This window comes from Lethenteron reissneri, chromosome 14, assembly GCF_015708825.2.
Source record: "Lethenteron reissneri isolate LAM-NWPU_2019-01 chromosome 14, ASM1570882v1, whole genome shotgun sequence".
NCBI classification, from domain to species: Eukaryota; Metazoa; Chordata; class Hyperoartia; order Petromyzontiformes; family Petromyzontidae; genus Lethenteron; species Lethenteron reissneri.
The window spans coordinates 12,219,629-12,243,458 of record NC_083792.1 but is presented as its reverse complement, the minus strand read 5'-3'; the positions used below and the strand labels follow the sequence as shown (position 1 = coordinate 12,243,458).

The window sequence follows — 23,830 nt, the reverse complement described above, 5'->3', positions numbered from 1 at the left end:
ACTTCCCTGTTGTATAATGTTTGGTACTCCAAGTAATCCCGATTGCAATTGACCACAAACCAAAGTGACCAGAATAAGTAATCGGTGGGGCAAGCTTTGGAGTAGAGTATATGTTTACGTTTGTTGAAACCGAAGCTGTTAATGCACGTCTAGAATTTCACAAAGTTAATTGCTTTTTACGAGCAGAAACATGTTTTTTTACATTTGGTAGCAAATGAAGTTTCAAATATATTCCGAGATCCAGTGTCGTTACACATTTCCCCCCACTGTGCTTGTTGCTTTATTTTATTCAATTGCAAAACATACCCATTGACTCTTGTGTATTAATTATCACACGTATGAATGGACTTACAACTTAGAACCCTCACTACAAAGGCAGAACCCTCACGTCACGCGATCTCCGCAACGCTGTTGAGACATCAAAGTAAAAAGGACGTGATGAACCAGGGATTATAACCTTAAAATTAAATAGGTCTGTGTCACGGCGCCCTTACAAATTGCACACGAATGGATGCAATGAATATCACGTCGCGGTCTGCTTTTCGCTTGCAAGTTTCAGATTTACTGCAATACACCCGTCCTTGGACGGGCTAAAGGCTCGTGACTCAATATAGGGAGATTCGATCTCCGAAACGAAACCGGTATGAGCCTGGTTAGTTCTTTGATAAAGAGTCTGGAAATGATGTCGGCTTAGGGTTGCGATGGTTGGTAGGAGAGATCGCAGTACAGCAGTTCGTGGAATCAGAAAATGTATTTATACTGGAGGAATCGGATGAGCTATAAAGCTTTGTCAGATGTCCAGTAGGGGCGGGTAAGAACGTTCCAACAAACAGTACAGAACACGATAGATAGCAGTCCAAAGTACAAGAAAGGTCAACAATTCACCCAAACATTAAAATAAAACTAAACCATCCCCATTATCACCAGGCAAAGCCCACTGAGGTGTTAACTTTTAAGAAGCCATTTGGCCACAAATGATAGCTCAACCAAGTGGTCCATCATTTGGACATTTATAGCACCAACAATCCAAATAATCTCAATGCATGTTTGTAAATGTGGAGGGAAAAACCGGAGGACCCGGAAAAATCTACGCAACCAATTGTTGAACATGCAAACTCCAAATATACAGGCAACAGGGGGCTTTCTCCAGCAAACTCCAGTTTCTTCCCACATGCCAAAACACTCATTAAGAAAATTGGCCAAACATTCCGAGGTGTGACCCTCTTGAAATGTAATCAGTTGAAACAGTCGAGTGAGGGCGTCATTCTGGCACAGACTGCTGGTGTAATTGTTGTTAAAACTGTCATGCGGTTGTTGCTGTCTCCACCCCATTGAGAGGAACAGTGAGTGCAATAGATGTATTACCGTACTGTCAGAATCTTGAAAAAAAATCACAATAGATCATTTGCGCATTCCTTTCTTGATTTTACAGACATCCAATGCTTTTAACGGGTTGCAAATGCAGCGTGATATTTTAAAGTCACTGATGATTAAACACGAAAATTTTGTCACTGCATTACACTGCCTGTTCAATCTTGCTTAATTTGGTTTCATTAACAGGCTATGCCACTTGATAAATTAGCTCTGAGCCTGGGGAATTAACACTAAAGTCCGAAAGGTGCTTTCATTATGCTCTTTGTTGTAGCTTCATTCCGAATATAATTATAATAAAAGTGGTGGTTCAAAATAGTAATGATGAACTTTAAAATAAAGCTTGCAAGTTGTTGAGCAATTATGCCATAATCTACTGACATGAGCATAACCGTTTGCCAAAAAAACCCATGAAAAAGTGTTCCCTCGTGATCAATAATTCTGAAATTAATATAAACTAGCATATAGCCCGTCCAAGGACCGGGTGTATTGCAGTAAATCCGACATAAATCTTGACTCAAAGCTTTCGTGACTGCAGGAATTCATACTCTTTGAGTCGTTCGGTAGAGCCACGTAGATAGGTTCAAAGAAAATAACAAAATAACAAAAAACTACGACGTTTCGATCGCAACACAAGCAATCCGCTTGTGTTGCGAGAAACTCGAAGGACAGGCAGAGCGCGCCCAGCATCGCCTACTAGCAGGCATGCACATTGTGACTCGCTGTCAGGACGTGCACAGATAGAGACTCGAGTGAGTAGGAACAGTACAGATCGTTCGTAGTTTATCGGGTAAATAATCGGGAACCTTTGGCGCGAAGTGTGTGTTGATCGTCGTGATTGTGTGCTCGGTCTGGTCTACTGACATTCTCACGTTACTCGAGATTACGAGCACAGGACAATCTCGTTCACATTCTGCGTGGCTCCGCAGTAAATACACGCTTCGCTGCTTCTCCACCCTCCGTGTACATCTTCTTATTCAGTCGTGAAAAGCCTCCCACCTCGCTCTGAATGCAACATTATTTGTCTGAGTACTCGTCTCTCTGTGCGTGTGCACAGTTGTCATTCGGGCCCGCATTGCCATACGCGTGGGGCCCTTGTGGTCTCAAGAGCTGGACTGCGTGCAAGCCAGCAGGGGGCAGTGCAGAACATTGAACTGAAAAAGCACAGAGCAGTGAGATGAATGCTGCCGAATGTTGATGTTAAATTCAGTCATCGAAAGACTTAAGCCTCCGTTGAGGAGCTTTATTGGTCAGAGTGTCATCAATACATTGGCACGTATCAATAAAAACTCATATCTGAATAAACGTGATAATGTTGTCGGGTGATGGAGGGTTAAATACGAGACACGTGTGAAAAATAGCTTCATATCTCATTGGAATCCTCTCGGATAAATAGAGATTCTGATTCTAAATATAATGACAATCGTTTTGGGCATAACATGACTACGTGGCCCAACAATTGCGCTGTACTGTGCGCCTACTACGCCCACGTTCCCCACCCTGACGAACCCACACTGACCGGCGTGGTGAAGTATGCTCATTCATCTCCACACAGCGACTCGCACGGCGTGGGGAGCCCCTCAACATCAGTGGATTTACAAATACATCGAGACGTGCCAACATACCGTGGAGAGAAATATATGAATTTACGAAATCATTCACGGGATGCTCAGCTAATATGCAAATTTATACAAAACCGTTTATTGTATGACACTTCTACAGTAGTTGGACAATTCTACTTTTCGAAGACGTAACGCTAATAGGGGTACCAAAAGACGAGGCTTACTCTGTACAGATGGTAACATGCTATTTCTCACCGTAACACTAAACAGCACTTTCACAGTTTAATACACTCTGTTGCGGCCATCCATACAACTAAGAGGTGATCACCAAAACCGAAGCAGTGGACGTTTCAAAGTGTGATCCTTCACCAAGTCACGGTTCTTTCGAGTTCTTCACGGACTGGAAGTCAAACTCGCACTTGACGCCGCTGATGCTGTCCACGCTGGGCTGGCTGCTGACCTGCAGCTTGTGGTGAGACACTGGACACGTCTCGCAGCGGGTCGTGGCCGGCGTGACCTCCTCTTCCAGCTCCCTTTGCTCGCCAGCCCCCGGCGCCTGCACGACGCCTCGTCTCGCGAACTCCGGTGCCGTGAAGCGACGGAGCAGCCGAGTGCCCAGCGCGTGCAAGGGAGACGTCCTCGCGTTGAGCAACGTAGCCGGGCTGTTCCCCTTGCGTAGCGGCAGGAGCTTGTCGGCCGGTGCGGCCACCGCCAGCGGGCTACTGCAGGGCAGGCTGCTCCGCTTCTGGTAGTAGCTGTCGTTGAATCTCCGCACGCCGTCGTCCACCACCTGGCAGTTGCCGAATTGCAGCCGCAGCTGCCCGACGTTCTTGCTGGCCTTGAGCGACGACGCCTGCTCTCCGTGGAGAAGCACCTCGGGCAAGCTGCGGCGAGACCTGGAGGGGAGGTGGTCCTCTCTCTGCGACCTCGCACCGAGTGGCTCCATCGCGGCCGGCGGCTTCGAGGCGTCTCTGGGAAGAGCCACCGGGGGCAGGAAGCTACGGCGGTTGTCCTGGGACCTGGGCACGCTCGAGTGCAGGTCACGAAGTCCGCAGTCCCTCCAGCTCTGGGATTCCGCTGCCTTCGGGGCGGGTTCTCCGGACGAGCCGGTCGCCGTGTCGTCGCCGTCAAACTCCTCCTCGATGGAGTCCATCGAGTTCAGCTGCTGGCGCAAGATTGAGAGTCGCGCCACGGCACGAGGGTTTCCGCATCGAGCAGCTGCTGATGATGATGATGCTGCTGTTGTTGTTGTGGGGCAAAAATCTGCTGCTGCTGCTGTTGATGATGATGTTGCTGCTGCTGCTGATGATGATGATGATGATGTCTGCGGCGTAAAAAACGATGTCGACAGTGGCTCCTCCAAGACGTCTGGTAACGGAGCCCGGCAAGGAGTCCCGTAGCAGCCTGGCGGCCTCGCGACCTTGAAATGCGACGAGTCGGCTGACAGCAGCGCCGTTGTCCATCGCCCGTCAGCAGGAGGCGGCGGTGCATCGACCTCTGCGGCATGCGCGCTCTCCACGTGATTTGTGGACCCACCGCAGGCGGACAGCACCGCTACGCAGTCGTGGTGGCCCAGCCAGCGAGCCACCTGGTGGGGCCGAGGGATGGGTGGATTCGAAAACGCAAAGGGCAATTAACTCAAGAGGATTTGCTTAAGTACTCGCTGAAGGTGACCGCCGTGCATGCATAACAGGTGTTACAGGCTTCGGGGTGATGTGGTGGGCAGCAGAGGGCGGTGCAGCAAAAGCGATTGTTTTACAGGACATGTACCCGTGTGCTCCCTCGTCTATGTAGTTATGCCTTCACCATCAACCCGCGCTGAGCCGGCTTGGTGAAGTATCGTCACGTAACTCCCACGTGGGGAGGCCCTCCTCCCAAAGAGGGTTTACAGAGCGATGTCGAAGTACATTTGTTATACTCGTTGTGCCGTGTATTGCGTGAGTATCACAGGCATGTAACGATGCTTCCACCCAAAAGATTCGATGAATCGTCACGAAGCATATATTCAAGGTGGTGTTCGAGACTCGATTATTTTATATCGGCTTTCGAATTGTTTATTTTGTACTGTTTCTCGTTTGTTCTGTCTCGTTTGTACGGTTATTTTTGTTCCTTTAGTCCAAGGGTTCTTAACCTGGGTGCACGCTTCACCCCCTGGGGGTGCGAGACACGAAAACAAGGTGAATTACCGTAACACCAATTAAGTGCAACTAAATTGTTACATCAAACCCATGTATGTATTAACACTATACATTGTATAACGATTGATAACCAAAGGGGTGCAAGGCTGCAGTGACGTTTAAGAACCACTGTTTTAGTCCAATGTCACACTGACACCTCTAACTCTTTTGTTGTTTTAACAATTTACAGCCCTTGATCAACACACTGCTGGATACATGTCTTCACGCTGCTCAGTTCGGGTTAGTGAAGGGGTAGGTGAGAGTTTAGATATCACTCGCCACCGATGCTAGCCGCGGTTGGGAATCAAAGTCATGCCGCCGGTGGTTCTCCAGCTTCTAGATGGAGCTTCCAGATGCAAGTATTCACGAATGAGCCATAAACTCATGTAATGAGCTCGTGGACTTGAATGCTATATTATTTCATGGCGATGATGCATGCCGATTGCGCTTGTAGAAGAGGTTTTCAATTACATTGATTCAGGCTGCCATCAGTTATCCAGCATTAATTAGAAACACGGCCGCTCACAAATGAAATGGGACAAAAGCTGAAAATTTCGAGAAAAAAAGCTTAGAGAGAAGCATGCTGCGAATTGCGCCGAGAGACAGAAAGGGAACCGCTTGATTCCGCGCACAACCCAAAGTTACAGGCATCATCTTGGCTGAATGAACCTGGCCTGGGACAGAACGCGCATCGCCAGAAGTGAGACAAAGACCCCCCCCGAGGCTTTAACCGCGACACGACCGCTACCCACACACACGCGGTGCCCAGCCAACTCTCATCGCGTCACCTGCAGCGCCGAATGCCCGTCGCGGTTGGGTCGGTGAACGTCGATTCCGCGACGAGCGAACGCGCGCGCGAGGCTCCTGAGCACCTCCGCGTTGCCGGCCGCCGCCGCCTGCACCAGGGCGCTGTCGCCCCAGCGGTCCTCTAGCGTCGGGTCGGCTCCTCGCCCCAGCAGCAGCTCGACCAGAGCGGCGCTGGCCGCGGCGTCGGGCAGCAGCGCGGCGAGCATGAGCGGCGTGTGGCCCTCGGGACCGCGCGCGTTCACGGGTCGCCCGTCCAGGGCGTCCAGGACGAAGCGCGCCGCGCGCACCTGGCCCCGGCGCGTGGCGTCCGCAAGCGCACGGGCACCCGCCGTCTCCTCGTCCGGCGGGACGGCTGCCCGCCACGGCCGTCGCTTCATGCTCCTTTCGGCCGGTGCACGCGAGGAGTGTGTGGTTGTGGTGCTGGTGGTTGTGGTGGTGGTGGTTGTTGTGGTGGTGGTTGTTGAGCGGTTAGAGCGCTGCTCGACGAACCCGGCGGGCGACCCGAGTTTGATTTGCCACTCACGGCCAACGGCGGTGACGATTATCTCAAGAGGTCATCGGCCTCCCTCTAGGTCGACTCAGCCTCAAATGAGTACCTGGTGCGGTGTCTAAACATCACCACGGAGGAGACAAAGACGGACGGGCGTGGTGTTGGTCACTCACCCCCTCGTGTGCCGTGCCGGCCTTCATAGGTACTCGCTAACAGCACTTGCCCCTACAGTCTGTTACAGGTCTTTGTCCTTGGTGTTGCTTCCACTGATGATGGTGATGATACTTGTGGTAGGTTTATGAAGGCGACTTGTGTACTAAAGCCGGCTCATAATTATTCTGTTGTGGGCGTCGATACGATTGCGCTGAAATCTATGAGTGGTGCTGGTCGTTAATATTGCTTCGACTGACTGATGATGATAATGATGGCGATATTAGTAGGATAGTCTCTTGAAAAGAGTTGTGTACAGATACTGTATTGATAGAATTCAATTGATAATTACGACGAGTCCATTATTATTATTATTAGAAGACTAGTGGTAGACTGGTTATGAAGGCCATCAAGTGGAGTATAGTCTATTCGGTTTTTTAGAGTTGTGCCTTATAATTAGTTTTAAATTGTAGTGTTCAAATTTGTATAATCAATTTATAATAGTCGAAGAGTAGTATTAATCGTATTCAGCTGATGATTGTTATCGGTAGTGTACTCGTAGTAGACAAAGGCTAGTACTAAGCTAATCGGAGGCTAATTATTGAGAGTGGTGTTGTCAGACTAGCATAAGTATTGTAGCGATGTGCACTTACTGCTAATTGTATTTGTAATTAAATTATTATGAAATGACAATTCGTTGTATACCGGTAGTATTAGTCCACGTTTGCAATGCTACTCATACGACACGACTGCTAATTGTAATTATATTATCAGGATATTATTCATCTGCTGCTATTCGGTTTTTCTGCTGTGGCAGGTAATTCCAAAGACCGTCCTTACTGAACTACTGTCAGCACTATTATAGCATTAACTAATTCGGTAATTTATATGAATGACGCTACATAGATTGAAACATATAAAACTATGATTTTTAAAATGATAATTAAACTACAATAATTGTCCGTCTGTTGTAATTGCTAACGCCAACGTATGTTATGCCGATCGTTCTTAGATTACGATTTCTGTTATTAATAATCCACTGCTGCTAATCTGATATTGCTTGTAATTACAATATTATCCTATTTATTTTGTAGACTATCATTAATGATTTGCATGTCTTAAACTAATTGTGTGTTCAAACACTTCTGTTGATTTCGTACAGAGATTGCCGGTTACAACAATTGTAGTTGTTGTGGTTGTGGAGGTGTTGTTAGGTAACTTGCTGTTTCCCTGTCGTTCCACTCTACAAAATAGGGCATTATTGTTTTTGTTTTCTCTTGCCGAGTTTTGCCGAGTTGCTAACCAATTAATCTTACCCTGCAACTGACTGCGATTCTGTGATAATTCTGCACCTTCGCTAAATCTTGCACCTGTGCCAACTATATCCTTCAAATTACTCGTTATAGCTGCATGGACTTAATACATTCTGCCTTCCGATTAAAATAATATATATCGTATTGTTCGAAAAAAAAAAATCACCACATTAGTTATTAACACTGCCTTATAAAAACGTTTCGGGGCAAGGGCCCTTAAATGTTCGTATACGTATTTCGTCGATTATCTTGCTTTGAAGCTTTCTTGACTGCAGCAATCCATACTCTTTGGTTCTTTCGGTAAAGTCACGTTGGCAGAAATAAAAAAATTAAATAAAATGAAACAAAAATCTTTCCTGACCGCATAGACGCGCGTTCGCGAGCCCAATAAATGGAGAAGCAGCCGTGTTGGTACCCAGACGCGCCTCCTCGTGTGTGGAGGGAGCCGTCCTCACTCGCCGTCCTCACTCGCCGTGGCTGCTCTGTTCTCTCTCAAGGCGCTTTATATTCTCCACGGTTCGGCTGCCACCCACAGGAGGTGGTACCGTATTGCCCGGATCAAAAGACGCATCCCACCCCGCCACCTCGACCTTGCTGTATATTAACGTCAACAAGGTTGGGCGTGTGTTCATTTCTCACGTCGTCTTTCTTCGCCCTGCTCCGTAGGAGATTTGTGGGTTTCGTTGCCGACTCTTTGGAGTTCGCGTGTTCTCTCTCTCTCTCCGCCGTGGTTGCATGGATTTTATTTCCGTGTCCTCCGAAATAGCCCCCCACATTTAGAAACATGCGTTTAGATTCATTGGCTGCGACTGCACATGCCCACGTGTGACGGTGGCGATATCAGCCAATTGGATGCACTATCACGCGTGGCCAGGTCACCTCTGAAAAAGAGCTTATAGCCCAGTGGGTTTCATCTGGTAGAAAATTCAAATTAAGACTAGAATAACATTGTTTAGTGTATGTGTGTGTGACTCGATTTGTATAACTTTATTGATGCCGGTCAAGTTTAGGATGCATCTTACTTTCCGGAGCGTCTTATGATCCATAGAATACGGCAATAGCGGAGAAGCGCTTGACGGCCAACGCACATACACGACAGAGTCTAAAGATCTCCCTCTCGATACTTGTAAGACTGTCAGGACCAGTGCTTATTAGCGAGCATGCATTAAGGCTGGCATGCCCGGCCGCCTTTGTCTCCCCAGTCCTGGTGTTTTTACACACGGCACCAGGGACTCGTTTAAGGCTGAGCCGACCTAGGAGAGGCCCAGAACCGGTTTACGTATTCACCACTGTTATTGGTTATAAGCCGAGTTCATAGGGGAGCGTGCTAACCACACGCACACTGCACGCACACACACACATATACACACAAATGCATAGGCAGTTTGTTTATTGGCTCCTGAATTGTAATGTCAAACATTTCCTTGGCGTTATTACTGAAATGTTAATTCCCCCGTGATTTTAGATAATCGCCGTTGTAATTTGCATGCCAAGAACATGTTTTTTGGCGAGTTAATCCACAACCAACGTGTATTGAGTGCAAATGCAATATACATAAATATTATAGCTATTTGTCATATTACTCCATCTTCACAATTATTTAAGAGAATAAACTCGGCTCAGTGTAGTTATTCTTTGTAACAGACAACCTTGTCAAAAACTCGTGGTGTTTGAAAAAAATAAATCCCATATGAATTCCATAGAGAAATTCTTTGTCCAGTGTAGCTCCTCAGATCGTGATATATAATAACATATCCAAGTTGAACTCAATGTCAAATGTCAGCTCTTGCTTCTTTACACTTGGCAGGTAATTGATAAACGTTTTTAATAATTTTTGGGGTTTTTTTCCTTTCTCTCTCTCTCTATGAGTGTACTATCGGCGTCACGTGTCACGAGACGTAGAATCAGTTTGGATGTCTCGCAGAGAAATGCACCCCCCCCCATTCGTGCACGAGAACAGCCCACGGCAGTGGGTATCACGGAACTACCTCTGAGAGCCCTTCAGGTGACCTCTGTAGTCTGCACACTAGGGGGCAGCACTCTGACACACGTCCTTCTACCCAGAGTTGGGCTCGCAGCAAGTGCAGTCGAACCCATTCTCGTTTTAATCCTCAGACCTGGAACGTTTCCGAATTAATCAATGTCAAATGTCAGCTTTTGCTTCTTTACACTTGGTGTTCAGCCACTGGTGACCGGGCTGAGATCATAAACCGACAACATTCTGCATTAGAAGTTTTCGTGACTGCAAGGATTCATTCTCTTTGGTTTTTTCGGTAAAGTCACGTAGGTAAAAAATTAAAATAAATCAAATTGCTGTGACGGTTCTACCTAAAGATGGAAGCTTGTGTTGCCTCCGAAACGTCGTTATTTAATTTATTTACATTTTTTACCTACGTGACTTTATCGAAAAACCAAAGAATATAAACCAGCAACACTTGAAAACCCAGTTTAGCAACACAGCTGTCTGGATTCGAACCAAGGTTCTCACCTGGTGCCAGCTCAGCGTTGTCTCCGAAGAGCCACCTGGTCTGCGATTATTGTTTAAAGACAGGGCGCACCTTCAAGCCATAATTACATATCACGAAGATTGTCCCTAAATCTTGTCCCAAAATAATGCATGCAACAAGCCACATGATACTCGTTCACGTTCAATTTAAATCGGACTCCAGTACTATTAAACATGATCTATGCCTCGCGTTTCCTGGCTGGCTGCTGCCTGGGCTCCTGTCCACCCCAACAATAATTCAATTGTTAGTGGCAACGAGCAGTTGCTACTGAAACTTACTGGACATCTGTGAAAAACAGCTGTATAGCTCATCGGATCCCTCCAGTATCAAATACATGTTCTGATTATGAGCGTAACAGGAATATCCGTGCAACAAAAACACATTTTATTGAAGCAAAGGAATAAGTTTGGTAGACTCTTAATAAATAGCGACACCGAAAGAGTGACAAATAGGGAATACTGACACGGTAAATTTAAAATTGCTGTAAATGTTAAATGTGTGCTCGTATTCATGTCATTATATTTCCAGAATAGTTTTTTTTTTATCCTAGAGAATATACAGAAACAAAAACTCACCACACGTATTAATTTGCTATTTTATTACGTTAAAAAAGCGTATTAATTTGAGTGCACCGAGCACGGAAGGATTGTGAGAAGTGATGACAATTACAACGGTCTCTTGTTTTCCATTGCAGAGCCACGGGTTCTCCTCTACCGGTACATTTGGATAATTTGTTTTATTTAAAGCCCTTTGTTAATCCACTACCGGGCTAAGGCCTCCTCCATGTTAATCTCCGCGGTTGTTTGGCCATGCTTCGCCACGCTGGTCAATGCGGTGAAGGCGGGAGGAGGGCGATTGGGATCAGGGCAGGTTCAGATATCACTCAGCACTGATGTTAACCGTGGCCGTGAATCGAATTTAATTAATTCATGTATTTTGTATCTTAACAAAAGCAATAGCCCATTGATACAACACAGTTTCTACATTTATTGCTTGTGAATACAACGAACATAACAGTAGAACAATAATGAACAAGCACGACTTTAGGGAGTATTTAAATAGATCAGCCAACGCAGAAACAGAATAAGTCAAGACATCGTCTGCGAGGCATCGGTCTGCATTGAGTTTAGCGCCGTCTTCTGCACTGCGGCGATGAATCAAAGTAGCGGGGGGTGGGGAGGGGGGTGGATGATTTGAGATAAACGTCGCCTATATTTAATGAGATCTCACCAAGGGAAGGCTGCAATCACCCTGTCGCCGCCGACGCTGCATATCCGGTCGGTGTGGGCGGGCACGGCACGGCCGCAAAGATTGACAATTATACGACTGGAGCTCCGTTTGTTTGTAACAATGGTACAGCCCGGCTTGTCGCGGGGCTGCTCACGATGCAGTCGACTGCACCCCCGATGCACTTTGAAGCCAAACATGTCGCCGTGTTGTAAGGAGAATTCATTGTTTTGGCCGCCTTGGAGTCAATTCTGACAATTCCACGTCTCTTTGCAGAAACGAATTGGGCCACCGACTAATCCACACTCGGGGCACTAAATCCACACTGGTGCGCGTGGCGAAGTATGGTCCAACAACACTCATGACATTGAGAGGCCAGCAGTGAATGGAATTATTATTACTGTATTATTAAAGTACCGCATTAGTATCATTATCGGGATGTATTTTTAAACATTCGCCCTTTATAAATGGCAGTGAACGGTTCCTATATTTTGTACACTCAGTATTAACTTTCAATATTTAACTCGGACTTCTATCCGTATCGGCCAGGGGTCGGCAACCAAAATAACAAGATGAGCCACTTTTTGTTCGAATTCGGTAAAAAAAAACCCCCGTAATGTTTCAAGAAACACAATGCACGTGGTAAATGCGAGAAGGTGGGTCCTTAATAAATAACGTCGCAAGTCCTTACAGAGCTACAGGTTGCCGACCCCTGATATAGGCAAAAAAAAACCTTTGAAGCTTGTCCGTACCAACTTTCGCTTAAATATCAAGCGAAACAAACGTGCGGCTGTAATTAATTCTATTAGCCACAGGCAGCATCAAGGATATATCCCGCGCCCACTCCTCCCACCGTCACCACATGCTGCACCTCAAGTGTTGCATAGACACAAATCATTAATTAGCTCTCGCCGATCGCAACCGGTCTCGGGCACCGGTCGCCGGGCGAGTTTGTGCATTCATCGTCGTGTTTGTGTGTTGAGAATGACAAAGGCAGGGACCCCAAGGATTAGGCCGATTCGAGTGTGGGGGGGGGGGGAGAGATCTTTCTCTTGCTCGGCTTCGCTGATAACGCTCGTGGGTGCACAGAGCGACCGGCATAATGAGGACACCCACACGCAGCGTTTTGCCCAGCGCGCACGTGCAATGCACGCGGCACATGAATAATGACAGATCATGCGGACAGCATTGCGCGTAAACACGGTGTGCACGCCAGCTCATCTTCAACAACAACATCATCATCATCGTAATCATCATCATCTACATCATTGTACAGGGTGGTCCAGATATCGCAGTGATCCCCTGTAAATTATCTTAAACGTCATATTGTTTAAAGTAAGGTTTCTTTTAAGAATAAATGAATATGCAAAGGAAAACAATGTTAGGGGTAAATTAAGTGGGGGTTACAAGATGTCTGGACCACACTGTCCAGATGGGATGCAGCTGTGGTTTAATCGGTGAGCACACTGGTTTGCAATCTAGAGAAACCGCCGGTTATATCCTATCTGCCAGCATGGCAGTGAAAACAATTGGCAGGTACCTAGAATCATACTCTTTGGTTCTTTCGGTAAAGTCACGTAGATGAAAACAATTAAAATGAAAATAACTAAATTCATTTGATAATTTTTATTATTATTTTTATTTTTCATCTACGTGACTTTACCGAAAGAACCAAAGAGTATGGATCCTTGCAGTCACGAAAACTTCAAACCTTGAATCATCCCCGCCTCTGTCCACCGAGTACTATAAATGGGCACCACCACAGTTAGTCGACCTGCGGTTAAAGTGTGGGGACTACGACCTCTTCCAAGACATCTGGCCTGCCAGGAAGCGTCGGCAAAAATAACCCCTAGCGAAGAATCTTCCAGCGTGAACAAGACTTTGCAGGGCTGCATCTTTATCCTATTGTACAGCAGCATCATGGATACGCGGCGTGGCCAGATATGGCGCTGCTGAGTGATGGGTACCCCCTCGTTGCGCGTGGATTTTCTCCAGGCACTTCGGTTTTCTTCCACCAGTCAAGCACACAATCGAATTGGCCACAGATCTCATCGTAGCAGGAACTTCCTGACAAAAACAAAGCGTCTTGGGACTCAGTGTTTCTCGCCTGGGTCAAACGTTTGCATTGTGTTAAACTTGTATTAAACATGCATCGCGTTACAATAGAATACACACAGGGGTGGGGGGGGGGGGGGTCTGGATGAAGGCTTCGTTGTGCTTGAAAACTCTTCGTCCCAGGTTCCGTTTAACCGCAGAGCATGACAAACTCCCGACGTGCGCACCACTGATGAATGCCAAGTCCCGTTGATCCGTCACGAGGAACACACCATGGCCCCTTGTTTTGTTTTGTCTTCACCTATCGCTCATGGCCTTGCTGGCGGCGATGATGATTACGGTGTAAACACGCGTGTCACGCGATAATAGCTGGATGACTTGAGCCTGCAGCGCAAGCGTGTTGGGAATATGCCTGAGGACTAACCCTCCTTACAATCAGGTCTTTTAATTACAATTTTTAATTGCGATGATTCATATTGCAAAAACGTTAGCCCCCGCCATGGTGCCTATGCGCGCCTGTGACCCCCCCACCGTGGAGGCGAGGGTTGATGGACCGCACAAACGTCGCGACACCTCGTTGCCGTGGCCGTCGAGGTTCACCGCACCTATAATCGGACTTGCCAAGGAAAATTCTGTGCCGCAAAATGTGACCTCAAACTTTTCTACTTTATCTGTATGGGATAGGGTGTTGCCCCCCACCCCTCCCCCCTCCTATGCGTGGGGTATCTCTGGGTGCTGTAGTTTCCTTCCACGTTAACGGAGTTGGCCAAAGCATATCTATGTAGGGCCACAGAACTTGGGCCAATTGTTGGCGCCGGTTCTGGCCGCCTTCACGATTGCCTGTGGTTGCGCGTGTCTCTGAATCTACGAAAACTTGTGCAGCGAGTTAAACATTTGAAACTTTAACTTTTTTATTTATTTAACGAGCTTCACTGCGCAGTTTCTGCAGTCCGAGAAAGTCGCAATTATTGTAAGGAGCCCGGCACATTCCCTCATTGTACTAAGTAGCATTGCCGCATCAGCCTTGCGTATCGCTGTTGATTAGACAATAAACACACTCGTGCTTCTTCGCTTATCCTTCAAAATACCCGGTGTTTAATGATGAAAGGGTGAGGTTGAGAACACATAATGTTCAGAGAGCAGTCCATTTATCTTCGTCGTTGCGAAGTAATGTACCTGGGTCATGCAGATGGCAGTGAGCCTGGTGAGTGCCGTCAAAGCCTCCAGCACCTGCGGCTGCTGGACAGCGACTTAATGAAAGAGCTCGCCTTTTGACGGTAATTGCATCTCGGTGAACTTACCCGTATGGAATCGGATTACACGCCAACATAGCCATTTAAAATCCTGCTACAGGTTGTCAAATTCAACCCTTAGCGCTCACGTTTCATCTATTTTTAGTTGAATTCATCCATTGCACTATTGTTATCATTGGTATTGGCGCCCCCCAACCACAGGCTGCAGCATCCCCGAACAACCACATCGTGCGGCGGCCCCCAACAGACTGGTCAAGTAAATCCTTACGATCCACTCGCACAGCGTGCGGTGGGCCTTCATCCAGCAGTGGATTTAAGCACCAAAAAAACTCTAGTACTAATGTAATGGACAGAGCGCGGCTCTCCCTCAGGGCAGCAGTGGACAGAGCACGGCTCTCCCTCAGGGCAGCAACGGAGAGCACGGGGGTCCCTCAGGGCAGCAGTGGACGGAGCACGGCTCAGCCTCACTCTCACTCACCCGTCTCTTCTGAGCTGCATGCGATTGTGTGTGAGTGAGTGTGAGTGAGCTGTGTGTATGAGTGAGTGTGAGTGAGCTGAGTGTGAGTGAGCTGTGTGTATGAGTGAGAGTGAGTGAGTAAGTGTGAGTGAGCCGTGTGTATGAGTGAGCTGTGTGAGTGAGTGTGAGTGAGCTGTGTGTATGAGTGAGCCGTGTGTGAGTGGATCGACCGTCAGCTTTCCGTGGCTGCGTCTCCGGCGATGTGGCCGTGATGTTGCGGATTCTCGGGCCTCCGAGGTGTGGGGCACACCACAACACGAAGTGGACAGCTCGCAGTCACGTGATGCACTTCAACCAATCCGGGGGCGTTAATCACAGTCACAGAATGACAGAAGGACAGATCTGGGCTATTATATATGTGTATTTGGAGTCGAGTCCATGACACGAATACGTTTTCTATTCGGAGTTTTTGTGTAGGAAGGTCTCTAAAACATGATGTCATAGAACTACTTATAAGTTCACATCCATAAGTTTATTTTTTCCACAATAGACGATTCATATATTAAATGTCTTACTTTTAGGTTTTTTCGGTAAAGTCACGTAGGTAAAAAATAAATAATAAAAATAATAGAAATAATAAGAGAAATTAAAGAATAAATCACGACGTTTCAGAGGCAACCCAAGTCTCCGTCATCAGTTGGAACCGTCACAGCTAAATTTACTGTATCAATGTTTTTCGCACGGCAATTATACATTGTAATGCTCAAAATTGCTTTTAATAAACCAAATTCAACGTTTTTCTTGCAGTCATTGGAACTGCTTTTAGTGTTTATTGTCCTCTCCCACTCCCCCACCCTCCGTTTAGCACGGCTGGCTATGCACGGTGCGAAATTCAACATACACACGTACCCATCATCAACACGCTACATTTAAGACGCCAGTACCCAAATCCGAATTCTGGGTCTCAGCAATGCCGACTCATCGCTCTGACCACCTCTCACCACCTCTCCCAATGGAAACGTGTTTAAGTACAGCACACATGTTACGACCGTTATATGTATTGGACGTTCATGAAAACAAGTAATGTTATATCAGTGTAGTTAAACGTAAAAACATTTTTTTTTACAATTTTAAAAATGTTAACAAATTTTATAACATAAAATTCCGAGCAACAATTGTACATCTTACCTTCCAGAGTTTTTTTGCATTGCTCGCAGGTGAAACGAGGTGCCCAGGGTTTGTCTTGATCCCCGACAGGCATGCCGAAATACGCCTTGTAGGTCTCACACATCTTAGCAGATGCTTCCACAGGGTACATTTTCGCTCTTGTCTTGATAAATTGGCCGCAGACATAGCAAAATGCGTCTGCCGGATGCTTGCAGCCTCTTGATGCCATCTCAGAAAAATGCAGATATGTATCCACTTAGGCAGCTGGGGAACTAAACTGAACTCGTGGGCTTAAGACACCTGTATTTATACTACTATTTATATTACGGTAAAGTTCTAGAATGTTCTGGAAGTTACTCCAAGTTTACTCAGCACTGAATCTATCTGGAATGTTCTGGAAAATAGGTAAATTTCAAAATATCACTGTCCTGGCCACAAAAGCAAAGTTTGTGGGGAATAATAGCCATTTTCTGTACTTTTGAGGCATAAGCAATTCGGAAATAACACTGACTACCCAGGAACAAATAAAATAATATACAGTTATTATTCTGATCCTGATGTGACATTCTCCAAATCGACCACGTGGCGGCAATGTTTTCTATCTTTAGTGACGTTAAAGCCCATAAGCAAACTATCGCGCTTTGCACGTCAGGGGGCAGCCTTGCATCATTAATGCGAGCGGATGAAATGAGATGTGCTCAAGTGATATGCTGCAGGTAAGAACGTTGTCTTTATCGACCCAGGAAAGCCTCACGAGTCTCAAGACACCTTTTCATGATGCTGTTGCACTGGGATGTTTGGTCAATGCCATTAATACGTTTTTGGAATGTGAGAGGTAATCATAATACGTAGCCGAAGCAATCCCAGGTGTATGATCCAGGGGGTACACGGACAACATTTCGTACAGATGCATTTATGAGTTTATCGTTGCCCTGTTCATCTCCTGGTCACCTCGCAATGACGAATTGTCCCAGGGCAGACTCTCATACAAGTGCTACACTCACCCGGCCCAAGCCCTGCGGAGCTTCCAAGTATCAGACGGAATGGAGGGGCGCGTTCAGGGTTGGTTTGATCGTGGGTGAAACATAAATAAGAACTTCGGGGATCCTGCGGACGGCACGTCATCGGATTCCGCAACTGTGGGGGGAGACAGATGTCTGTATTACGCTTTCAACGAAGATGAATGGTCTCATGCATTATCTCCGCCCGTCTGTCTATAAACAGGAATTCTCGAAAAGATTATCCAATAGCAATAAGAAAAAGGCCAAATTCATCCAAGGCTACTTAAACTAAACTTTTTATTATTATTTTATTTGACCAGGTAATGTTTACTGAGCTATACAGCCCTTTTTCAGAAGCGGCCTGGCGATCACAAATGATAACTCAACGAAGTGGCTTATCGTGTGGAAATGTATAGCAGCCAAATACTCTAAATGCGTGTTTATTGTAAATGTGGAAGGAAAAACCGGAGGAGCCGAACAAAAATCCACGCGACCACGGGGAGAGAGACACGCAAACTCCAAATATACAGTCAGCGTCGGGATCGAACCCACGACCTCCTGCATATCTGGCGAGATAGCTAACATCTCGCCACCTTGGTGAGACGTTAACTACCTCGAACTGAGCGCCTAGCGCTAGAACTACCATCATAATTCTGAACGAATCGACCACTTTGGACAAACCTCATGCTGGAAAGCATTCAAGAAAACCATGCATACGCACGTTTTTTTCTCCCTTTGTTTGTTTCCCGAGTTAACAACTTCATGGCATGCGCATGTAGTGTGGAGGGGCGATGTGTAAATGTTTGACTGAGTTAATCCAGGTTTGACGAGCGGTAAGACTGCATAGGCGAGGAGGCGAGGGAGACGTAGAAATGCTAACACATCCAGGGTGAATGTATAGCAAATAGCATGCCAAATCATAACTCCGAGACATATAATAAAAACAATTGTAAACACTGTATATCAGCGCATATGACTTCCAGAGACGATCGTACATTCTAAAGATGTTCAAAAAAGCCTCGAAAGTCGAAAATTGGCAACAATATAAAAATCGTAAAACCAACATTTTTACAACGTGGGCCACTCAAAACGACTCGCTTTTTTCTATTTGAACGGCTCAGACTGAAGTTTTACATTGCTCTCATTCTCGTGTTGTGTTACGCGACCTCCATCAGTGAATACAGAGTCATTTGCTCCCCGTGGAGTGTGAGGCTCAAGTCAGTATGAAGGGGGCGATATTCCACCCCCCACCATCTCCCCAATCGGTGAGCAGCATTATATAATCCACTGCACATCCATGGAAAAATCTATTGGAGTAATTAGGGGGGGACCCTTACGCACGTGAGTTCACTGTTTCCACGAAGCGTTCCAAATGCTTGAGCGGTGTCAGTCCTGGACGTGAGCTGTAACAACACAAACACAGGAGGCACGGAGATCTCGTTCCCCCCCATTCGTTTTCCTTCGATAACCAGACCGCACTCCCTCATGTTCACCCAGACGACAAGAAATCACCGGTTTCTTGTCTGACAGACTGTTGGGGCAAGTGTTGTTAGCGAGCACCTATTAAGGGCGGCACGGCACGCGTAACGGTGGGTGGTGTCGTCAGCAGACTCGGCACCCACGCCAGGACGCCTTTGTCTCCCCCAAGTGCCAGTGTGGGGAGACATCACGCCCAGACCTGGGGGGAGCTCTAGGATGAGCCACGATCACCACCACTCGCCACTGATGGTGTCCGTGGGCCGAGGGAAGGGGGTTTGAGAAATGTGACGTCACGTAAAAATGCGCAACTTTAAATAAATATGGACAACGCGTTCTACTTAATTAAATTGACGTTTTAATGCATGTTTTCTCCTACAACATCAGAGTGCAGCGCCACATTAAATACGCACTACAATGACAATATTTTAAAGAGATTTGAAGCATGTTTTATTTTAAAAATTGAAATATGGTTGGGGGGGGGGGGCAGAGCTTTGTGACGTCATATTTGAGGAGGGTCTGACTTTTTGTGACGCCGTGTGACGATGGGGGGGGGGGGGGTCAAAAATCGTCCAAAATCGCGTGACGTCATTTATGGACGCCCCCTTAACATCAGGCGTATTTTGTTTTAACTCAAGAGGCCGGGCGAGTGTCGTTTGCTAGAGTGAAGTTGGTCTCCAAAATGACAAAAAACAAAGAAACACAAACGCAAAGTTGAGCAACGGAGTAAAGCAATCGGATACCAAAACAACCCACCGTGTCACACGGGGAATGGAAAATCGAGCAAAAAAGATTGCAACGTTATAAATCAAAGCTCAATATCACCACATTCCCTGCAGCGCAACACTGAATGTGAAATTCCGACATTCGCTGCTAATCTGGAGTCGAACGGAGTCCGTCTGGTCCGTGGCGCAGTGTTCACCCTAACACGCGCAGATACAAAAACAAAGATCCCCCGTATAGCCTCCACAGACAGTCGAGGCAAGTGCTGCTTGCGAGCAGTGCGCACGAGGGGGCGGTATGGTCAGAACGACACCCAGCCACCTTTGTCTTCCGAGTGGATGATGACTTCACACCGCACCAGATACTTATTTAAGACTGAGTCAACCTAGGGGGGAGACGCAACATCGGTTCAGACATTCCTCACTCGCGTTGGTCGTGGCCGGAAAGCGATCCCGAGTCTCGAGAGACGTGGCGCAGTGTGCGCTGACCACTGCACCACCGCTCCTCAATATAACATAACAAGGACAAAGATTTCCACCTTAGAGCCTTGAACTGACTATTGTGCCAAGTGCTGTTAGCGAGCACCTATGAAGGCCGGCACGGCATACAAGGAGGTTGGGTTTCCAACACCACGCCAGGTCCGCCTTTGTCTCCCAGTACCGATGTTTACACAGCACAACAGGTACTCATTTAAAGCCGAGTCGACCTAGGGGAGGGCCCAGAACTGGTTCTGCTATTCGCCGCTGTTATTGGCCGTGAGCGCGAATCGAACTCAAGGCGCCGGAGTTCATAGCGCAGTGCGCTAACCACCGCGCCACCGCTCACCACATTCAATAAAACTCACACACACACACCACCCCCATGCACACAACAGCTCCTGACGTTCGCGTGTGTGAATTCATTTGCCCCACTCCTCCAATCACCCCCAGGGAGCCAGCGAGCCGGGGTTGCAGAGAGAGCGACACTCCCACGCTGCTCCCCCTCCCTCCACGACTGCGAGCCCGTGAGTGTGTGCGTGTGTGTGAGCGAGTGGGTGAGTAGGGGGAGGTGGCCGAGGCTGTCTCTCTGTGTGTGTGCAGCTCGTATGACCAACTCCCCTACCCCCACTTTTTTTTACCCGAGCGTAGCACACAAGGCACACACCACCACCGCAACTAAACCACCGCCCCTCGCCTCCAACCCAACCCCCTTTGTGTGCGTGTGTGCTAGAGAGAAGAGGAGGGGAGAGAGAGAGAGGAGCTGAGCAGCGCCTACACTATCGACTGTAACCGCAGTTTAGCGGAACGGGAGCAAACGCAGCGGAGAGAGAAAGAGGGAGGGGAGGAGGAGGAGGAGACGCAAGCAAAGTCATCATCATCATCAGTGCCATTTCGCTCTCTGCTGCTCCAACAGCACAGGCGCATTCCGCCCGAGACGAATAAGCAGCAGCAGCAGCAGTTGGGACGGGAACAGCCGTGTGCGGTGAAAGTTGAAGTCAATTTTGGTCCTTCAAAGCCCTCCGGTGAGTTTTGTTTTAGACTCTTTTGGTGAGCGAGTTACATTTTTTGGGTGGATATTATGATTAGCCAAAAATGTGTGTGTGTGTGTGATGAATCTTGCGGTCTTACGAACTCCAGTTAAAGAGAAAACCCGTATTGAGCTGCGAAGCCATTGTATGGTTGTGTCATCTCAAAAAGTTACTGTGCGAGTTGTGGCTTTAACTTTACGCAGAGTTAAATGGACAAGTGCCCCGTTCGGAGTCGATAGCAATTGTTGCGCGCGGGTGCTTGGCGGATTGGATCGGCCACCTGAAACTTTTTTTTTTCCTTTCGGCGTAACATCATTGTTGTGCCCTGCAAAGAGGTGCGCCTCGGTTGTGATGTTTCTCAGCTCCCGAGGGTGGCTTTTCCGATCCGCCGTGATGATTGCTGGTGGCTTTGACGCACAACGGCTGCAGGGCCGAGGCCCCTGCAGCCATTTCGTGCAGTGCGGGGTTGTGTGCGTGCGTTTGGAGCAGAGAGCGAGCGAAAGAAGAGCCGAGTGGAGTTGCGATGTTTTCGGACGGAAAGGAAATAATGGAACACGGTTGATAAAATAATATTTGCACAAGGTCCTCTCTCCCCTCCCAATCGCACGTTTACCTTTGTGTGAATAGGTGTGTGTGTGTGTGTCTTGGGATAGTGCACGGTTTGCACGTGCTATCGGAATAATCCAGCGACTGCTTTCGCTGCATGTGTCTTTCCCAAACGCTGGGACGCACCAAAGAGTGGGTTGCCTCGAACGTAGCCACGTGTACACATTCTGGCCCAAACACATGCCCGGCAGAGGAAGGATGTGCGGGGGGGGGGGGATTAAACGCCCATTGTGGCATAAAAATGGAGCTTGCCAAAAACCTTCTACCTAATTAACTGAACACAAAAACTCCGTTTGCAAGAAGGGGGAGGTTGGTTGGGGAGGGGGGTGCTACTTAGAGTTGTGTAGGTGAATTGTGAATGGCAGGATGGTTTCTTGGTATTCTCTACTTTTACATACACGTGCATACGTAGCTAACACGCGTGCGTGAGTGTGTGTGTGTGGTTGATTTAGCTCGGTCAGGAACAAGGTGGTGCTGTACTCAAAACATCCTTTGAGCAACAACGTTTGACCCATGGTGGTTCGGAGTTTTAGCGGCAGTGTCGTTTTCCCACGGATAAATCGCGTTTCGAGCGAAGCATGTGAATGTGGTGGTGTGTGTGGTTGTTGTTAAACAATCTTCGCAGTTTCTGCCTCTGCTTGTGTTGTGTAACGGAGCCCTGCTGTTTTTTTTTTTTCGAATTTGGAAAAGATTCGCGAATTAACGCTTTGATTTGGCTGGTAAGTCGGAGTGTGTGCTCATTAATTGCGTGTATTCTTTTAGTTTGTCCTTCTCCCGCTCCTCCGATAAGCACAGTTGGCTACGTACGGTGCGAAATAAGTTCAACATACGTACCCACATGCCTTGTTATACAACACTGTACATAATGTTGCACACTTTATTGACAAAACGTTCTTTGGCATTGAGGGGGCTTCCTTGTGTTTGTTATTGTTTTGTATGCGGTCAATATTCTATTGTTAGACAAAAGAACCCTGCCCGACTGAGCAAAACATTCTGTGAAGGGAGATGAATGATTTTAGAGGAAGTCGAGTCCACTCTAGACATTACTTTACCGTTATCCAAATCGAATGCCAGTGTAGCGAAGAGAGGAATCTGTCGAGATGTGAATTTGTACCCAAGCTGCCTTGCAGAGACCATCTAACCACAATGAATAACCCATGCGATTCACCTTGACGCATGTAACACGCATCTAACAAGAACAATGGGCAGCCTTGGACGGAGCAGCGTGACAACAGCACGTGACATTATTGATACTGATTTAAAGCTTTCGTGACTGCAGGGATTCATATTCTTGGTTCTTTCGGTAAAGTCACGTAGAAGGGAAATAGTTTTATTCTATTTTATTATTTCCCTTCTACGTGTCTTTACCGAAAGAACGAATAATATTATTAATAATATTCAGTGTGCCTCTCACACAGACCTGCACTATACTCTACAGCATGAGTTTACTGAGCGTCTTAAACAAGCGACTGCATCTCAACACTCTGTGCAGAAACACTACGCGTTAATTTCACGGTGATGAAGAGGCAGTCGGTCCATAGGCAGCGAGGGGTGGGGGGTGGGCAACCAACTCTGAACCTGAACTTGAACATGGGCAAAGGAGTTTTTTGACAGCGACGCATGACCGCAGCCGACGTGATTACTTCAGAGCAATCGCGAAACATCGGGGACCGATCGACGTTGTTGAGTGTAACTCGTTCTGCCCCCTTCCCTTTTGCAACAGCATCAGCAATGACGCAGCCAGCGATTGAGGGCATACGCATGCCGGACGGGCACTATGCCGACGGGACGTGGGAACTGCGCATCCTGGTCACGGACCTGCAGCAGGAGGTGATGATGCGCGTCACCGGGGAGCTGCACATTGGCGGAGTGATGCTGCGGCTGGTGGAGCGTCTGGGTACGTCGTCGTCGTCGTGGTGCAAGTCGGCCGTCATTGCCCCGTGTTTGGGGTTAGGGATGGGCTATTTGAATGTTTAAGCAA

General features: G+C 47.4%; 2 protein-coding genes across 5 annotated transcripts in view; one reads left to right on the top strand and one right to left on the bottom strand.

Moving 5' to 3' along the window:
- Nucleotides 1-17: 17 nt before the first annotated feature.
- Nucleotides 18-16,946, bottom strand: LOC133342401 (uncharacterized). 4 transcript variants are annotated; one of them, XM_061551551.1, is made up of 3 exons: nt 16,558-16,712; nt 5,899-6,337; nt 25-4,521 (listed from the first exon to the last, which is right to left on the bottom strand). In XM_061551551.1, exons 1-3 carry the CDS (start codon nt 16,575-16,577, stop codon nt 3,307-3,309), a joined length of 1,674 nt encoding a protein of 557 aa, XP_061407535.1. In that variant the 5' UTR covers nt 16,578-16,712; the 3' UTR covers nt 25-3,306. The 4 variants fall into 4 exon arrangements, with proteins under 4 accessions (XP_061407539.1, XP_061407535.1, XP_061407537.1 ...); XM_061551553.1 differs by having other exon boundaries at nt 5,899-6,298; XM_061551554.1 differs by having other exon boundaries at nt 5,899-6,525; nt 16,558-16,678.
- A 3,928-nt stretch (nt 16,947-20,874) lies between these two features.
- The window catches only part of LOC133342400 (fermitin family homolog 2-like), a 58,687-nt gene continuing 55,731 nt past the window's right edge, over nt 20,875-23,830 (top strand). Inside the window, 2 exon segments of the mRNA XM_061551550.1 lie at nt 20,875-21,237; nt 23,573-23,746. Coding sequence (XP_061407534.1) covers nt 23,581-23,746 — 166 coding nt within the window. The 5' untranslated portion in view covers nt 20,875-21,237; nt 23,573-23,580.

Excerpts from the sequence above, each read along its gene's own strand:
- LOC133342401 (XM_061551551.1), bottom strand. The coding sequence starts at position 16,577 with ATGCAAAAAAACTCTGGAAG. Across the intron at positions 6,338-16,557 it reads ATGCAAAAAAACTCTGGAAG|CACCACAACCACACACTCCT; the intron begins GTAAGATGTACA and ends CACAACCACCAG. Across the intron at positions 4,522-5,898 it reads ACGGGCATTCGGCGCTGCAG|GTGGCTCGCTGGCTGGGCCA; the intron begins GTGACGCGATGA and ends CGGCCCCACCAG.